This window comes from Rhineura floridana, chromosome 1 (assembly GCF_030035675.1).
Source record: "Rhineura floridana isolate rRhiFlo1 chromosome 1, rRhiFlo1.hap2, whole genome shotgun sequence".
Taxonomy (NCBI): Eukaryota; Metazoa; Chordata; class Lepidosauria; order Squamata; family Rhineuridae; genus Rhineura; species Rhineura floridana.
In genome coordinates this window covers 34,162,477-34,180,375 of record NC_084480.1, presented here as the reverse complement: position 1 = coordinate 34,180,375, position 17,899 = coordinate 34,162,477, and the positions used below count along the sequence as shown (strand labels likewise).

General features: G+C 42.9%; 1 protein-coding gene across 3 annotated transcripts in view; it reads right to left on the bottom strand.

The window, feature by feature from the left end:
* Positions 1-17,899, bottom strand: part of ITGA1 (integrin subunit alpha 1) — a 131,542-nt gene that overhangs the window by 24,807 nt on the left and 88,836 nt on the right. For all 3 annotated transcript variants that reach the window (XM_061617663.1, XM_061617672.1, XM_061617682.1), the window contains 5 exons: positions 7,161-7,297; positions 5,884-5,994; positions 4,764-4,849; positions 3,059-3,194; positions 93-173 (listed from right to left, as the gene is read on the bottom strand). In XM_061617663.1, coding sequence (XP_061473647.1) covers positions 93-173; positions 3,059-3,194; positions 4,764-4,849; positions 5,884-5,994; positions 7,161-7,297 — 551 coding nt within the window. The remainder of the gene's footprint in view (positions 1-92; positions 174-3,058; positions 3,195-4,763; positions 4,850-5,883; positions 5,995-7,160; positions 7,298-17,899) is intronic.

The window sequence follows — 17,899 nt, the reverse complement described above, 5'->3', positions numbered from 1 at the left end:
GTTCAAGATTCAGCCACCCCGCAAAAGAGTAGTCACTTCCTGACATTAGAAAAATATAATTAATCAAAACAGCTCAATTCACAACACCTTACCTCCTCTCCAGGTGTTAGAAAGGGGTAGCCCACCTTACAAGTGATATTATGCCCAGATTCACAGCTATCTTTTGGTATTTTCTGCACAAAAAATGACAAAAATTAAATTGTACCTTGATGTAATGTCTAGCATGCAGCAATAACTGAAAACAAGATATAAGTTCTGCAACATATCGCCAAAGGAGGGTTGTTATATATGTACTTGCATGTTACATTTTTTCTTGTCCTTTGTATAAATTCATGGTGGTGAGGTCACCCCATTGTTTTTCACCAACACAGTGTGAGCTAGATTAAGAGACACTGACTTAGTCAGTTTCATATAAGAGAATACATTTGAATCCTGGTCAACCCATGTCCAAGTCCAATATTCAAGCTACTACAACTAGGCTGAGGAAGCTGGGGCCCTCCAGATGTTGTTGGACTATAACCCCCATCATTTTCGATGGGGGTTGGAGTCCAACATCTGGAGCAGCATGAGTTCTCTGCCCCTGAACTATATTATGTTGGCTCTAACACAATATTATACAGTTACATATGTGTTTCTTAATGGAAGTCCACATGGCATTTACATCCCACAAAGGGCATGTTTTTCAGAAGCACCACTCAGAGCTTGCAGCAGATTTCTAAGAGACACCAGATTTGCAGACTCCATTCTGTATAGATGCTTCTGATGAATAATTAGGAGCACTCACTTTCCATGAACATAGCTGCCCATGACCAGGAGAAAAATGCTTGACCGCAAGTAGAGTAGTTGGGTGCATTGATCCCAATGATCATATTAATTTATTTGACTCATCTAATGATGTGACCTCACAATTGGATTGCAGTTCTATCTTCTCACATGGCTATAGTCCCTGGCTGTACATAGCCCTTGCAGAGTTTTTTTTCCAACTAATGTGAAATTGTGATTCTCCCATCTTTCAACGATGGCTTCTCTGTCTGAGAAACTGTGCCCATCGTGGGAACAAATAAAGACATTTCTGCTGCCTCTCCTGCGATTGTAATATGGTCCTTTGCTTCACTTTCACCACATTCTAGTACAATGCCAAACTGTTGGGGCCAAAATATAAGAGAGAGGTCCCAAATGTAAGAGACATTGGGGTGGCACATACTTGGGTAAAGCAACGATTACAGGCCTGTGTTATCACCAGAAATCTCATGCATCTAGCAGCTGCCTTGCAGCCAACTCATAACACAGAGAAAGTAGTCAGTTTCCTATAGTGCTTCCAGTAAAGGAGAATTTTGGCTTTTCTAATTGGTTCCTGCTGTTTTATTACCATGCTGTAACACTCCTTTTATATCACCAGGAACATAGGAAGCTGCCTTATACCATTGGTCTATCTAGCTCAGTATTGTCAACACTGACTGGCAGCAGCTCTTCCAGGGCTGTGGGCAGGAGCTTTTTGCCCACCTGGGGACACCAGAGATTGAACTTGGGACTTCTGCGTACAAGGCAGATGTTCGACTACTGAGCTACAGTCCTTCTTATGAGACTTTACTGTATATGAAACCATTGATGAGAAGCATTTTAAAATCTAAGAGCAGCAACTCTCAAATGAAAAAGAGGTGTCAATATCCATCAGGGAGTTGCAGAAGATCAGAGGCTAGATATATTCAATCAGCTGAACACTGCACAGGAATGCTGTATGAGCATTAACACCTCTGAACTTTGGGGTAAAGGTACCCCCCCCAAAAGGACATCACACAGAAGAGTACTACTGAGGACTGTAGGGCTGGCCCTACCATTTGAGGTAAACTGCATGATACATGGAATATGTGAATGCATTGTTTTTTTAAAAAAAAAATCTATTGTGTAAACGCATTCAATGTGCCTGCTTTTATTTATTTATTTTTTTAAAAAGCAGTCTTTAACTGTTCATTGTAGTCCCAGCAAAAATCAGTTCCATGGCCAGACTAAAAGTTCATTGGGGGGAACCAAAAAAGTAAGGGGACATCAAATGTCTGTAAAAATGTATTTATTTCATTGTAAACATTTTCAGGGGAGCCAGAAAAATATTGGGGGGGGGGGCTGTGGGAGGAATAGCAGCTTGGATGATTTTAATTGGAACCGTGATATGAAGGGAAAGGATTAATCCCCCTTCATGCACCATAGTCCTAATCCTGATTGGGTCCTACAGCTATTATTCTTAAAGAACAAAATAGTTACCTTAAATGCATTCATACATTTCAGGCATCATCCAGTCTGGCCCTTAGACTGCAGGCAGACTTGCTGTTCCATTAAAGGGAAGAAAATGGTCAGTGTGGTGCAATCCTATGCATGTCTCCTCAAAAGTAAGACTTGTTGAGTTCAATGGGACTTGATCCCAGGCTAAGTGTGTATGTTGGTTGCAGCCTCTTTAATATAAGTACATGTAAGGATTTCTTTTATTATTTATATATTACTTGTGTACCCTTTATAGGACTGTAGCTTGGGGGCCATAGCTCAGGGCCAGAGCATCTGCTTTGCGTGCAGAAGGTCCCAGGTGCAATCTGACATCTCCAGGTACGGCTGGAAGAGACTCCCCCCCAAACCCCTGGAGAGCTGCTGCCAGTCAGTGTAGACAATACAGAGCTAGATGGGAGAATGGCCTGACTCTGTATAAGACAGCTTCTTATGTTCCTAAAGTATGTGTATAGGAGGCATTTTAAAGTACTTAGATTGAGGAAAGGGTGCAGAGACTGGATGTTTGTATACGGAGACATAATAAAATTATATATGTACAATTTATATATCACTCAGTATCACTTGGGTTTTGTGTCTCAGCCCCAAAATGTCTTGGGCCATTTCTCTAGGAGTGTTTGGAGCAAATGGCGAACACCCACCTATATGAGTATCACCAATTGCATAGGGATCTTTGGCTCCCTAATCTGAATGATTATACATACAAATCCAGTCTAAGAAGACGAGCTTGCTCTGCTGGTTATCCATCCCAACAAGACATTTTTTTTTTAAAAAAAAGATGTACCTCAATCCCAGCAAAAATAATATTTGGATAATACTGAACAAGGACTCTTGTATTGTAAGCACTGTCCTTTTTATTCTTAACTAGCATTTGCACCCAGAACTTCAGATTGCTCAGTTTGATGATGAATGGAGACAAGCTGGAAAAAAGTAAACAAAAAATAATTTTAGGTAATAAACAATTTGGTAACAATTCTCACTTATGATTTCTATAGCCATAGCTTTCACTGACCTAGTCATGCTGAATGGTGTTTAAAAAGGTATATTAGAAACAAATAGGATTAGTGGGAAATGTCTTGATTGTTACCTAAGTGATAGTAGGGAAGCTGAATAAACAAGGTAGAAAGATGTAGAAAAAAGTTTGATTTATAAAATAAATATGTAAAATTGTAGTATTTATACAAACATAGCAGGGTGATAGCAAATTTACTAGTATAATATTAGAAATACGGCAACCATTTATTACTTAATTGGTCTACTACTTAAACAGAAAAAAAGGCAAGATCAACATTACTACTGATGCTGTAATGTACAGGCTTGTATCCAGTGGTTTTTTTGGTAAAAAGTGAGGTGCAAATAGTCATATCTTGATAAAAGTGCTATGGGTGCCAGCACAAATGGTTGCCATGGGCAGCAAAAAAAAAAAAAGAGAGAAATAGAGAAGAGAGAGAAAGAGAGGCCTGTACTCCATACTGGTGAGTACTAACAAACAAACAAAAACCCTGGTTGTATTCAACAGTGTTAAAACATGACTGCCACTAGGGATGGAGGAGAAATTCAATTCAGTTCACATTTAAAGGCAAATCTACTTAATTTGCACTTTCTGAGACAATATGTGAACCAAAACACAGCCATCCTTCAAATTTTGTAATGCAGTTCTCCAGCCAAGTAATGTTTACAGGGGTAAATTGTACATAAAAATGCATATATTAGACATACATTATATTAGGGAACATTACTTTGCAAAAAATGTGCATATTAAGCAAAATTGCATACAAAAAGTTTGTATATTAGGAGAAATCAGCACTAAAAAGCTGGTGAACGTTTGAGGAATTTTTTTTAAAAAAGTCACAAGCTGATGTGGAATAGTAGAGACTGGAAAAAATGATAACACAGAAACTGATCGAAAGATTCACTCATCCCTAACTACCACTAAAAACAGCAGCTCAGCATCTACTTCCCCCTATCCCCCTTATAATGTCTAGTATTGAAAAAACAGATGACATAACATGCATTGACTTGCCCTACCCCTGCAAGAGGCAGCCAATGAAACTGGGGAGAAATTAAGGAATGTTAGATGTTAGGGAAGGAACTGGCAATGGGAAGGAACTGGCAATCCCACCCCATATATACGGTCTGCCTAGTAAACGTCACAAGACGTCACCCTAAGAGTCAGAAACGACTCGCACTATAAGTGCGGGGACACCTTTACCTTTACCTATACCTTTAGATGCTATTAGGAAGAAAAGAGAAAGTTATGTGAGTGTGAGGCTGCTGTTTTGCATCTCCTGTAATGTCTAGCTCCAACCTAATTGATTTAGTAGGCAGTATGTTTTTATAGCTTGTTTTATTTGTTTTATTTTAACATTATGTAAGTCACTTGTGGACCTTTGGGTATCAAATGACTAATAATTCTAATAAATAATTAAATAAAAAATAGCTTCTTAATAACAACAACAACATCAACAACATAGCTTTGTTCCTGTTACCTGTTTCCTCCTATGGTTGCATTGGCAGTCAGCTGTAGATCGGTAATACATTTCTCCTTGGTTCCACAGTCTTTTGTAAAAGGGATCTGCAAGACATTTTTATTTATCAAGTCAAAGACTATACATCATGCCTCCTTTGATTGGCCCTTGTCTTCACTGATGGAAGGAGTTGTTTGCTGCCTGGCTTTTTGGTACTCAAATCAACCCATTCCTCATTAGTTTGGCTGTCAAATTAACACATTTTCTAGTCCAGCATCCTGTTTCCCACAGTGGCCAAACAGATGCCTATGGAAGCCCACAAGCAGGACATGAGGGCAATCACCCTCTCCTGTCATTTTCCCCAGTAAGTGCTATTCTGATCCTGGAACTGCATATAACCATTATGACTAGTAGTCATTTGATAACTTGCTCCTCCATTTCTCTAATCCCCCTTTAAAAAAGCCATTTAAGATGGTGACCATTGTACTTCCTTTTGTGTATCCATTCTGAATCTTCCACTGTTCAGGTTCACTGGATGATCCTTGGTTCTACGATAATGAGAAGGTGAGAAAAAGCTCTCTCTGTTACAGTAGGGCCCTGCTTACCGGCACTTCGCATTCCGGTGTTCCACTAATGCGGCGTCTTTCAATTAGGGGAAATTCCCCATTTTAAAGCCGTTTTTATGCTTTTGCGGCATTTTGCAGCATTTTCACGTCATTTTCACGCAATGCGCCCAATTATACTCAATGGGTTCTGCTTTACGGCGATTTCTGCTTTACAGCAGCAGTCCAGAATGGAACCTGCCGTATAAGTGGGGCCTGCTTGTATCTCTTTCTACACCATGCACCATTTTAACACCTAGATATGAATGTACCATGCAAATTCTTGCTGCAGGGCATACTTGTAATTTGAGACACTACTCCAGCTTTGCTTGCAATGAACCTTCAGACATCTTCTGAAGGCCTTTTTATGCTGACAGGACTATCCAGTTTCATTTTTGTTTTTAGATTGTCATTTAGTCATTGTTGTGATTGTTTTGCATTGTTTTATGGTATTTTATGTTGTGCACTGCCTTGATATTTCATATGAGTGGGCAGTATGTAAATACTTTCAGAACACTTTCAATATTGTAGAGACTTACATATTCATATATTGAGTTGGGCAGCGCACTATCAAGAATAGGTCCACTCTCTGGATCAGAAAAGTTGAACTCCAGCAAAACCTTTACAGAATCACGAAAGTCAGGCTGGTCCTAGAAACCAAATAAAGCAAAGCAAAGCAGTCATTGCATCCTTTCCCCTTCTTCTAATGATCAAGGTACTAAAAAAAGGTATGCGATAGATATGACAATTTTTGGGCAATCTATACTTTGCAGTATTCACAGAAAAGGAAATATGCCAAATAGCATATTTGAGGCAAAACCTTTACTTTTGGAAACTTAAAGGCCATGCTACATATTCAAAGGATTTTCTCTTATAATCTCCAATTGATCCTTTTTCTTATCCTGAAATTGCAGGCTATGAGCCAGAAGCCAAGAATCACCGAAGGTGGGGGGGGGAATGCCTTCAGGGTTTTTCAGCTATGCTCCTCATAGCAGGCCCCAGACCACAAACCATTTTTTTTTAAAAAAAATAGAATTTAAGAAGCAGTCTGGAACTCAGGGTATGGTATACTAATGTAAATGTACTGCCTTCAAGTCGATTCCGACTTATGGCAACCCTATGAATAGGGTTTTCATGGTAAACAATATTCAGAGGGGGTTTACCATTGCCTCCCTCTGAGGCTAAGAGGCAGTACCTGGCCCAAGGTCACCCAGTGAGCTTCATGGCTATGTGGGGATTCGAACCCTGGTCTCCCAGGTCATAGTCCAACACCTTAACCACTACACCACACTGGCTCTAGCTATGGTGAAAATGGATGACATTCCCCACGAGCATGCAATCTCTTCTGCATTTGAAAGGACCTTGCTGAGCCATAGTAATAGAATAACAAGACTATAAGGCTGGGATCCAAAGAGACCCAAGCAGGCAGAAAGTGTCTGTGTGCTGATTTTCCCTTTTGGCAGTGGCCCTTTTACATCAAATATAACAATCCTGTTGAGGTTCCCTATCTTCAGATGCAACTGGCTGGCAGTAGGGATGGAGAGAAATTTGGCTCAGTTCACATTTTAATGCAAACCTACCTAATTCATGCTTTTATGCAAACCTATCCAATTTATCCCCGCCCCCCTTGGATACGCACCTTAACATGGTGAGGGGTTTTTGGAGTGTTGAAGGAGCTGAGAGCAATGTAACTGACCAAACCATGATTTGAAAATTACTCTTGCATTGTATGAATCTTTTACACTAATGCAAAAAAGGGGGGCAAAGAGAAGGCAATGGGGGGAGAGAGAGTAGCCACTTAATATGATTTACTTGCCAACATGTAGAAGTTATGCTTAATGCATTCTGAGCCTTTGACTGTGATATTTTTTTGTATCTTCCGTTCAAGAGTTTCTGTGAAAACGCTTCGAGACAACTTTCTATGAGCATCAAGTGTAATCCAATACTGGATACCTAAGAAAAAAACAGAAATAATTATATTTTAAAGCTTTCCCCAAAATAGTTTCTTAATGAAGAATGGGTTGTGTTCAATGCTGCGTAAATGAAGTTCAACTCATGCAATGAAACTTCCCTTTCTCTTCTCATGAGCCCTTCAGATCTGCTCTGGAGGATCCTGCAATCCTCTAGAGCTGATTGCAAGGGTTTTACAGGTGTGGGGGGTTGCAGGGGATAGGAGTGGGGAATTCCATTGCTCAAGTGGAATTCTGTTGCATCATCATCATCATCATAAATTTATTTTTGTTGTCTGCCTCTCACCCAGTCCCAAGGCAGATTACAAAGATTTAAAAATGTAAAGCATACATAAAAACCACACATAAATTTAAAATACAAAATCATACAAAGAACCATACATAAACAAATCCTTTAAAACATCAAAACACGGGTAGAATTTTAGCCAAATGCTTGTATTAAAAGATGGGTCTTCAGCAGCTGCCTAAAAATGGGAAGAGAGGGCGCTGATCTTACCTCACAGGGGAGGGCATTCCATAGTCTAGGGACCATGCCAGAGAAAGCTCTGTTGTGAGTTTCAGATATAGTAGGCACTTGCAACAGGTCCTGTTCCCTGGCTGTTGTGCAATGGGCATGACTAATGAGGAGAAGGAGGGCAGACATATACCTAGGTGTCCCAAACCATTTAGGTCTTTAAAGATCAAAACCAGCACCTTGAATTGTACTCAGAAGCAAACTGGGAGCCCATGTAGCTCTTTTAGCACAGGTGTAATATGCTCAAAGTGGTTCTTTCTAGGTATATGCTGGCAGCTGTACTTCGACCCAGCTGAAACTTCTGAGTAGTCTTCAAAGGTTTTCCCATGTACAGCACATTACAATAATCCAAACACAAGGCAACTAGAGCATGGGTGAGGGTGGTCAGATCTGAGTGTGCCAGATAGGGCTGCAGCTGGTGCAACAGCCAAAGCTGAGCGAAAGCCCCCCCCCCCGGCCACCGCCGCTATCTGATCTTCTAGCAACAAGGCCAGATCGAGGAGGACTCCCAGACTGCGGATTCACTCCTTCATGGGGAGTATAACCCCATCCAGAGTGTGCCAACAACCCCAATTCTGGGTAGCATTTCTGCTCACCAACACCACCTCTGCCTTTCTGGATTAAATTTCAGCTTGTTCATGCACATCCAGCACATTAAAGCCCCAGATTCAGCACCTGCATTGCATCCTTGGGATCTGATGTGACCATCATGTAGAGCTGGATATCATCAACATTCTGCTGGCAGCCCAGCCAATATTCTCGGATGGCCATCCCAATGGTTTCATGTAGATGTTAAACAGCATGGGAGACAAAATGGAGCCTTGTGGAACTCCAAAGGCCAAAGAGCTGAACTACAGTCCCTCAGCACCACCTTTTGGACATGACCCTCAAGGTAGGACCAAAACCAGCCAAAGACATTTCCTCCCAGCCCCAATTCATGGTGGTCCAGAAGAATACCATGGTCCATGGTATTGAAAGCTGCTGAGACGTCCAGCAGAACCAAGAGGGGTGCATTCCCTTGTCCTTTTCCTGGCATAGGTTGTCCACCAAGGCAACCAACGTAGTTTCAGTGCCATGTCCTGGTGAAAACCAGACTGACATGGGTCAAGATAACCCTATTCATCCAAGATCCTCTGTAGTTGGGACACCACCACATGCTCAATAAGTTTGCTCCAGAAAGGGAGGTAAGAGACAGGTGGTACTGGCTAAGTTGTAGTGCCCCCAAGAAGGGTGTTTTCAGTAGTGGATGCATTGCTACCTCCTTTAATGACACTGGTAACAGCCCCCTCATAGCATGCATTTATGATATTGCTAATCCATTCCCTCAACCCATTCTTAGCAGATTTTACTGGCCATGAAGAGCATGGATCCAGAGCATTTGTGGTAGCCCAAACACGTGAGAGGATCTTGTCCACATCTTCAGGTTGTACAAGCTGAAAAGAATCCATAAAAGGACAATCCAGTTCACAAGGCAACTCAGTAGGTATTTTCATAACTCTTGAATCAAGTTCAAACTGGATTTGAGTGATTTTATCTGCAAAAAAATGCAAATTGGTCACAGTGGATAACCAACCGTTTCTCTTAAGGCTTTTGACGCAGAAGGCCTCTCACCACTCGGGAAAGTTCTGTTGGCTGGTTCCCTACAGATGCAATGGTGGCAGAGAAAAATCTCCTCTTTGCTGCCATCACTGCCACAGAGTAGGTTCTAAAATAAGTTCTAGCCCAGGGGTGGGCAAACCACGGCTCATGAGCCACATGCAGCTCTTTGACATATATGTGTTGTTGCAGTGTTAGATCCAAATAACACAAAACTTCAGTGACTAATAGCACAAACACCAGCTTCATGCCACACTACAGAGAGGGGTATCTGCCAGATCAGTGCTGATGTTGCAGGCAAAATTCAAAATGATTTAAAGAATTCCCTTGCATTCAGCTTTGCTCTTGACCAGGGCCGGTCCTAAAGGGTGGCCAGGTTGGACACTGGCCCGAGGGCCCCGGAGCTACAGGAGCCCCTGAGGGGCCCTCTGCCCCCCACTTACCTGTCAGCTGGCTTTTAAGCATTGCCCTTAATGAAGATGGTGGCTGCAGCTTCCCTAAGGTACTGAAGCCGCTGCCGCCATCTTAGTTGATGGCAGAGATGTGCACGCATAGCGTGCACGTGTGCCATCAACAAAGATGGCAGTAGAGGCTTCATTCCCCTTAGGGAAACTGCAGCCGCCATCTTCATTAAGGGCAATGGTAAAGACTAGACAGCTTTCCAGAGTTTCTCCCTGTTCATTGCATTATTCATCGTGAACACCTGGCAGCCAGATACTTCAAGTATGAAAATGTTATGAAATCTGTTCTTGAAATTGTCAATTTCATACGCTTAAATGGGAAGACCCACCGACAGTTCAAAAATTTTATTGAGGAACTGGAGCTTGAAGATAAACCCAGTGATGTCTCTTTCTTCTGCATTGTGAGGTGGCTGTCAACCAGCAATGTCTTAAGTAGGTTTGTGGATCTGTTGGAGCCTATTATTACTTTTCTTGAAGAAAAGAAAAGATTCTATCCTCAACTGGAAAATGATGAATGGATGCAAGATCTAATGTTCCTTACTGATATAATGAATCATCTACAAACTGTCAACTTGGCACTCCAGGGGAAGGATAAGTTTGTTTCTGAACTTACTCAGACAATTTTCAGCTTTCAGAATAAAATAAGAGATTAAGAGACATATTGTCAAGAAACTTCAGTTACTTTCCCAGTCTTAAAAGGAGAGTAAATACATTCCCTTATATTGAAATAAAAGACCACAGACTGGAAGAATACAAAGATAAATTACAAGGACTGCTTGATAATTCCCTAGACAGGTTTGAGGACTTGCAGAAGCTGAAGCTCTGCTTCGCCTTTCTTGTAAATCCATTCATGGTTGATGTGATCAATGATGGTTGTCCAATTCTCGAACCTCTGGTTACAGGATCATCTGCTGTGGAAATGGAACTAATATAATTACAGGAGGACCTGGGTCTAAAGATGATCCATAAATCCCAGTCTACAATTGAGTTCTGGAAGCAAGTTCCAGAAATAAAATATCCTGAACTGAAGAAAACCAGTGTGCGACTCATCTCAATTTTCAGCACAACATACTGCTGTGAATCACTGTACTCTGTAATAAAGTTTCTGAAGTCGAAGTATCGTGCTATCCTTACAAATCAACACCTTTACTAAGACAAATAAATATCATTAAAATATCTGTTTTTACCCCTTTTATTTGCATATTTTTCTTAGATGTTTCTGTAGTTCATTACCGTATTAAATATGCTCAATACAGTTAAAATAATAATCATTCAGGATTTTGAATACATTTGGTATAGACATGTGTACTTTGTGATTATTGAAAATAATACAAATTAACAGTTTAAAAACTACATACATGAACAAATATTATTATGTACATATATTTCTTAATATTTATATAATTTTTTTGTAACAAAATGTGCATGTAACAGTAAAAATGTGTGTGTAATATTTGTTCATGTCTTGCGGCTCTCAAACATCTGAAGTTTATCGTATGTGGCTCTTACGTTAAGCAAGTTTGGCCACCCCTGTTCTAGCCTGTGTCCAGTTGTATTCATTGTGAGTCTTCCTCCAGTGTCACTTTGATCATCTCCCAAGTTGCTCGTAGCTCCATGATATAACAGGGAGCAGAATGAGCTCTGCAGTTCAAGAGAGGGTATCTGGAAGTGATGATATCAACTGCCCAAGCAGCTTCCCTATCCCAGAGGGCTATAGAGCATTGACAGAATCATTAGAACTAGCCACTGGAAACTCCTCTAAGACCCTCAGAAATACATCTGGATTCATCAGCCTTTGGGGGTGGACCATTCTAATTAGTCCTCCTACTCTGAGAATAGCATGGAGCAGCAGTAATTGGAATCCTATCAGAGTGATCTGATCATGACAAAGGAGTTATGGAGATTTCCCCACTCCCAGATCACATAACTCCTGACCAGCAAACACCAGGTCTAGAGTGTGCCCTGCCACATGTCGGGCCAGATATTAATTGCAACAGACCCATGATTGCCATGGCAGCCATGAAATCCCAAGCCGGTCTTGAGGTGGGGGCCTTAAATAAATTTAGGGGATCCCATGGCCACCTCCAATACCACCTCCACCAGCTCAGGGAGAGAGACTGTGGTACAGCAGGGCAGCTGGTATACCAACAGAATTTTGGTCCTGTCTATGGTACCCTACTTCAGGTGCAAACACTCAAAAGACTGAAAGCTGAAAGGGACCTCTAGATAGGTCCAGTGTCTCACAATAAATCACTGCTACTCCATGGCCCTCAAGGCGAGGGGGAAGGAAGCAGTAGCCTGGTGGACAGAGCTGGGTAAGATGTACACTTCCATGATCTTCCAACCAGGTCTCTAGCTCACATGTCGGATCAGCTTAAGAACATAAGAACATAAGAAGAGCCTGCTGGATCAGGCCAGTGGCCCATCTAGTCCAGCATCCTGTTCTCACAGTGGCCAACCAGGTGCCTGGGGGAAGCCCGCAAGCAGGACCCGAGTGCAAGAACACTCTCCCCTCCTGAGGCTTCTGGCAGCTGGTTTTCAGAAGCATGCTGCCTCTGACTAGGGTGGCAGAGCACAGCCATCACGGCTAGTAGCCATTGATAGCCCTGTCCTCCATGAATTTGTCTAATCTTCTTTTAAAGCCATCCAAGCTGGTGGCCATTACTGCATCTTGTGGGAGCAAATTCCATAGTTTAACTATACGCTGAGTAAAGAAGTACTTCCTTTTGTCTGTCCTGAATCTTCCAACATTCAGCTTCTTTGAATGTCCACGAGTTCTAGTATTATGAGAGAGGGAGAAGAACTTTTCTCTATCCACTTTCTCAATGCCATGCATAATTTTATACACTTCTATCATGTCTCCTCTGACCTGCCTTTTCTCTAAACTCATGCTGCAACCTTTCCTCGTAAGGGAGTCGCTCCATCCCCTTGATCATTCTGGTTGCCCTCTTCTGAACCTTTTCCAACTCTATAATATCCTTTTTGAGATGAGGCGACCAGAACTGTACACAGTATTCCAAATGCAGCAGCTTGCTCATCCAGGACCAAATAATGGATGGCCAATGGCTTACCTGTTACTGACAGCAGGACTTTCAGCCTCAAGGGACAATGGCTAGACCTACCTAGGTCTGCTGTGTTGGTCAGTGGGCTGGACAGACTGATGGTCACTAAATGACCAGGAATACGATCCCTGAGACAGCCTCCCCTGCTGCCTCCGCCATAGCTCCTCCAAACTACCACTAGAGATGGGGGCAAATTTCAGCATTTTTGGATTTGTTACCAAATTTTGTCAGAATCCACAAATCCTGTATGTCTTCAGATCGGGTTTGACTAATCTAATGCTTGCAACTGTCAGCGACACTGGCTTTTTTAAAAAACAAATCTGTGGATAATTTGACAGTTATTAACATAAACAGCTTTGCTCTGAAGTGCTGCAATGTGTATGCCTTTGAAGTTCTGTCTCAGTGAGGTAATAACAATTGCCATTAACATCTTTGGTCAGCACAGCAGTAACCTGAGGCAAGAGGTAGAACTGACAGGTGATGATCTGCCTAATTTAAATTTAAATGGAAACCTCAAGAGACCATGGGTAGAAAGATTGCCAACAGCATTAGCAATTTCACCAGCTATTACAAGCAGATCAGAAATAGCAAAAAAAAAATAAAAAATAAAAAAAATAAAAAAAAATCAGGGGTGGAGGGAAATGTTGTGAATTGGCACCACAAGCCAGTTGCAAAAACCAAAACATGGACTGAAACCAAAGAGCCCCATCCCTACCCACCATGCAGCTGATGCTGGCCCCTGGTACTGCCCTCTGTCCCCCTCCTAAACACATTTCACCCTGACAGCTGTAACCCCACCATAATGGGGGGGGGAAGCAAGTGGAATGGCAGCATTGAATACAACCCATTTGTCTCCTTCCCGTCACTTGCTTTGTTACTTTTCTTGGCCAGATATTCTCAGAAAGGGTGACAGAAGAAGCATGAGTGACATACACTTCTTCCCCTATCATCTAAAGGGCTATGTTCTCCCATACCAGCCTGCTTGTTCCCCTAAGAACTAGTGGAGAAGCTCTTCTTTGTGTCCTGCCTTTGGTGGAAGGGTGGTCGGCTAGAATAAGAGCAAGACCCTTATTAGTGGCTGCACCCAGATTATGGAATCTCTTGCCCCAGGAGGTTTGAATGACCAGTTATTTTCCCATTTAGTGAAGGCATTTCTATTCCCACCCATTTCTGTCATTCAAGGACAACAATGCTTTCATCTGTTTTATTTAAATACCACTGTTTTATCTGCAGTGCATGTCTGTTTAAAACAACAAACACAAAAGACTTGCCTGGAAGGCGCAGCCCCTTGATTAGATTAAAAGAAGCCAAAAGCTTAAACAGCCCCGCCCCTCGCTCAGGAAGGAAGGAAGCCTGAGAGAATACTAAAGAGTTAAGCCCCAGCTGATAGCCATCAGCCTCAAGTAACACATCATTGGCTGGCAGCAGTAGCTGGGAGGAACCAGCCACACATATAAAGTCAGAGCACCCTAGCGAGGGAGCCTGCTCCACGAGCTAGAGGGAGCCCCAGCTGACAAAGCGTCAAGGCGAGTTAAACAGCAGAGCGAGTTCGGCAGCAGGGCGAGGAGGCCAGGGCCCCCCACTCTGCCCATTCTGGTCTGTTCCCTGACCTCAACTAAACCGCAGTCTGCAACCCATTGACGTAATAAACCTTAAACAAAACTATGCAGGTAAGAAGCCAGCAGGGGTGTGGGGGCTTTCCAGTGTTTTGCACCGCCTGCAGCATGTACGACTATCTGCCTGTTGGACAGAAGTCGTGGGTGTGCTCTCGGTGCAATGAGCTCCTGGCTCTCCAGGAACGACTTCATTTCCTTGAGGCCAAGGTGGCGGACCTGGAAAAGCTGAGAGAGGCAGAGAGGTGTGTGGAGGAGGCCTTCAGGGACGTTATAGCTGTGTCCCACTCCAGCGATGATAGCTCTCCTGCTATCATGGAGACCAATGGTCTCGGGGAAGGAGAGCATCCAGCTGAGGAAGAGGGAAACGATCCCTTAGAAGGGACCCATTCCTTGGGGGATGAGCAGCTATCCTCTTGTGCCGAGGATATATCTCCAGGGGGTGGAGGGATCCTTGTAGTGGGTGATTCGATCATTAGGAACATAGACAGTGGGGTGTGTGATGGGCGTGTAGACCGCAAGGTGTTTTGCCTGCCTGGTGCGAAGGTTGCGGATATCGCCCGTCGTTTAGATAGTTTGGTAGACAGTGCTGGGAAGGAGTCAGTGGTCATGGTGCACGTTGGCACCAACGACATGGGGAAATGCAGCCGTGAGGTCCTGGAAGCAAAATTTAGGTTGCTAGGTAGGATGCTGAAAGCCAGGACCTCCAAGGTGGCTTTCTCTGAAATGCTACCAGTTCCATGCGCAGGACCAGCCAGACAGGCCCAGCTTCGCAGTCTCAATGCGTGGATGAGACGATGGTGTCGGGTGGAAGGGTTCGGATTTGTTAGGCACTGGGGAACATTTTGGGACAAGCCGGGCCTGTACAAAAGGGACGGGCTCCATTTGAACCAGAAAGGAACCAGACTGCTGGCACTTAAATTAAAAAGGTAGCAGAGCAGCTTTTAAACTGACTGAGGGGGGAAACCCGACAGGAGCTGAGAAAGGTCCGGTTCGGAATAAACTTCCCCCCTGGGATAAAAACCAAAGAAATGATGAAATTTTAAAAGGGGTAGGCCTAGAAGTAGGCATTGTGAGAGCAGGGGCACAGGATATAAATTCAGAAGAGCAAAATTACCACAGGCCTAACCACAAGTGCCAAAGACACTTGAAGAGAGACACTGCTTACAAGTGCCTGTACGCTAATGCTAGGAGCCTCCGAACCAAGATGGGAGAACTGGAGTGCTTGGTCTTAGAGAAGAGCATTGATATAGTGAGCATAACGGAGACCTGGTGGAATGGAGAAAACCAGTGGGATACGGTTATTCCTGGATATAAACTATATCGGAAGGACAGGGAAGGACGTATTGGTGGCGGAGTCGCTCTATACGTGAAAGAAGGCATTGAATCCAGCAAGCTCGAAACCCCAAAAGAGGCAGACTCCTCCACAGAATCGTTGTGGGTGGTGATACCGTGCCCCAGGAGGGACTTAATACTGGGAACGATCTATCGTCCCCCTGATCAAAATGCTCAGGGAGACCTTGAGATGAGATATGAAATTGAGGAAGCATCCAAACTAGGAAATGTGGTAGTAATGGGTGACTTCAACTACCTGGACATAGACTGGCCGCATATGTGTTCCAGTCATGACAAAGAAGCAAAGTTTCTAGATATTCTAAATGACTATTCCCTAGACCAGTTGGTCATGGAACCGACCAGAGGGACGGCAACCCTGGACTTAATCCTCAGTGGGGACTGGGACCTGGTGCGAGATGTAAGTGTTGTTGAACCGATTGGGAGCAGTGACCACAGTGCTATTAAATTAAACATACATGTAACTGGCCAATTGCCAAGAAAATCCAACACGGTCACATTTGACTTCAAAAGAGGAAACTTCACAAAAATGAGGGGATTGGTAAAAAGAAAGCTGAAAAACAAAGTCCAGAGGGTCACATCACTCGAAAATGCTTGGAAGTTGTTTAAAAACACTATATTAGAAGCTCAACTGGAGTGCATACCGCAGATCAGAAAAAGAACACAAACTCTGGCAAAAGAAATGCAAGAAGACAATAAGGAATGCTAAAAAAGAATTTGAGGAGCACATTGCTAAGAACATAAAAACCAACAACAAAACATTCTATAAATACATTCAAAGCAGGAGACCATCTAGGGAGACAATTGGACCCTTGGATGATAAGGGAGTCAAAGGTGTACTAAAGAACGATAAGGAGATTGCAGAGAAGCTAAATAAATTCTTTGCATCTGTCTTCACAGTGGAAGATATAGGGCAGATCCCTGAACCTGAACTAACATTTGCAGGAAGGGATTCTGAGGAACTGAGACAAATAGTGGTAACGAGAGAGGAAGTTCTAAGCTTAATGGACAATATAAAAACTGACAAATCACCGGGCCCGGATGCCATCCACACGAGAGTTCTCAAAGAACTCAAATGTGAAATTGCTGATCTGCTAACTAAAATATGTAACTTGTCCCTTGGGTCCTCCTCCGTGCCTGAGGACTGGAAAGTGGCAAATGTAACGCCAATCTTCAAAAAGGGATCCAGAGGGGATCCCGGAAATTACAGGCCAGTTAGCTTAACTTCTGTCCCTGGAAAACTGGTAGAAAGTATTATTAAAGCTAGATTAACTAAGCACATAGAAGAACAAGCCTTGCTGAAGCAGCATGGCTTCTGCAAGGGAAAGTCCTGTCTCAGTAACCTATTAGAATTCTTTGAGATTGTCAACAAGCATATAGATAGAGGTGATCCAGTGGACATAGTGTACTTTGTCAAAAAGCATTTGACAAGGTACCTCACCAAAGGCTTCTGAGGAAGCTTAGCAGTCATGGAATAAGAGGAGAGGTCCTCTTGTGGATAAGGAATTGGTTAAGAAGCAGAAAGCAGAGAGTAGGAATAAACGGACAGTTCTCCCAACGGAGGGCTGTAGAAAGTGGAGTCCCTCAAGGATCGGTATTGGGACCTGTACTTTTCAACTTGTTCATTAATGACCTAGAATTAGGAGTGAGCAGTGAAGTGGCCAAGTTTGCTGACGACACTAAATTGTTCAGGGTTGTTAAAACAAAAAGGGATTGCGAAGAGCTCCAAAAAGACCTCTCCAAACTGAGTGAATGGGCGGAAAAATGGCAAATGCAATTCAATATAAACAAGTGTAAAATTATGCATATTGGAGCAAAAAATCTGAATTTCACATATACGCTCATGGGGTCTGAACTGGCGGTGACTGACCAGGAGAGAGACCTCGGGGTTGTAGTGGACAGCACGATGAAAATGTCGACCCAGTGTGCGGCAGCTGTGAAAAAGGCAAATTCCATGCTAGCAATAATTAGGAAAGGTATTGAAAA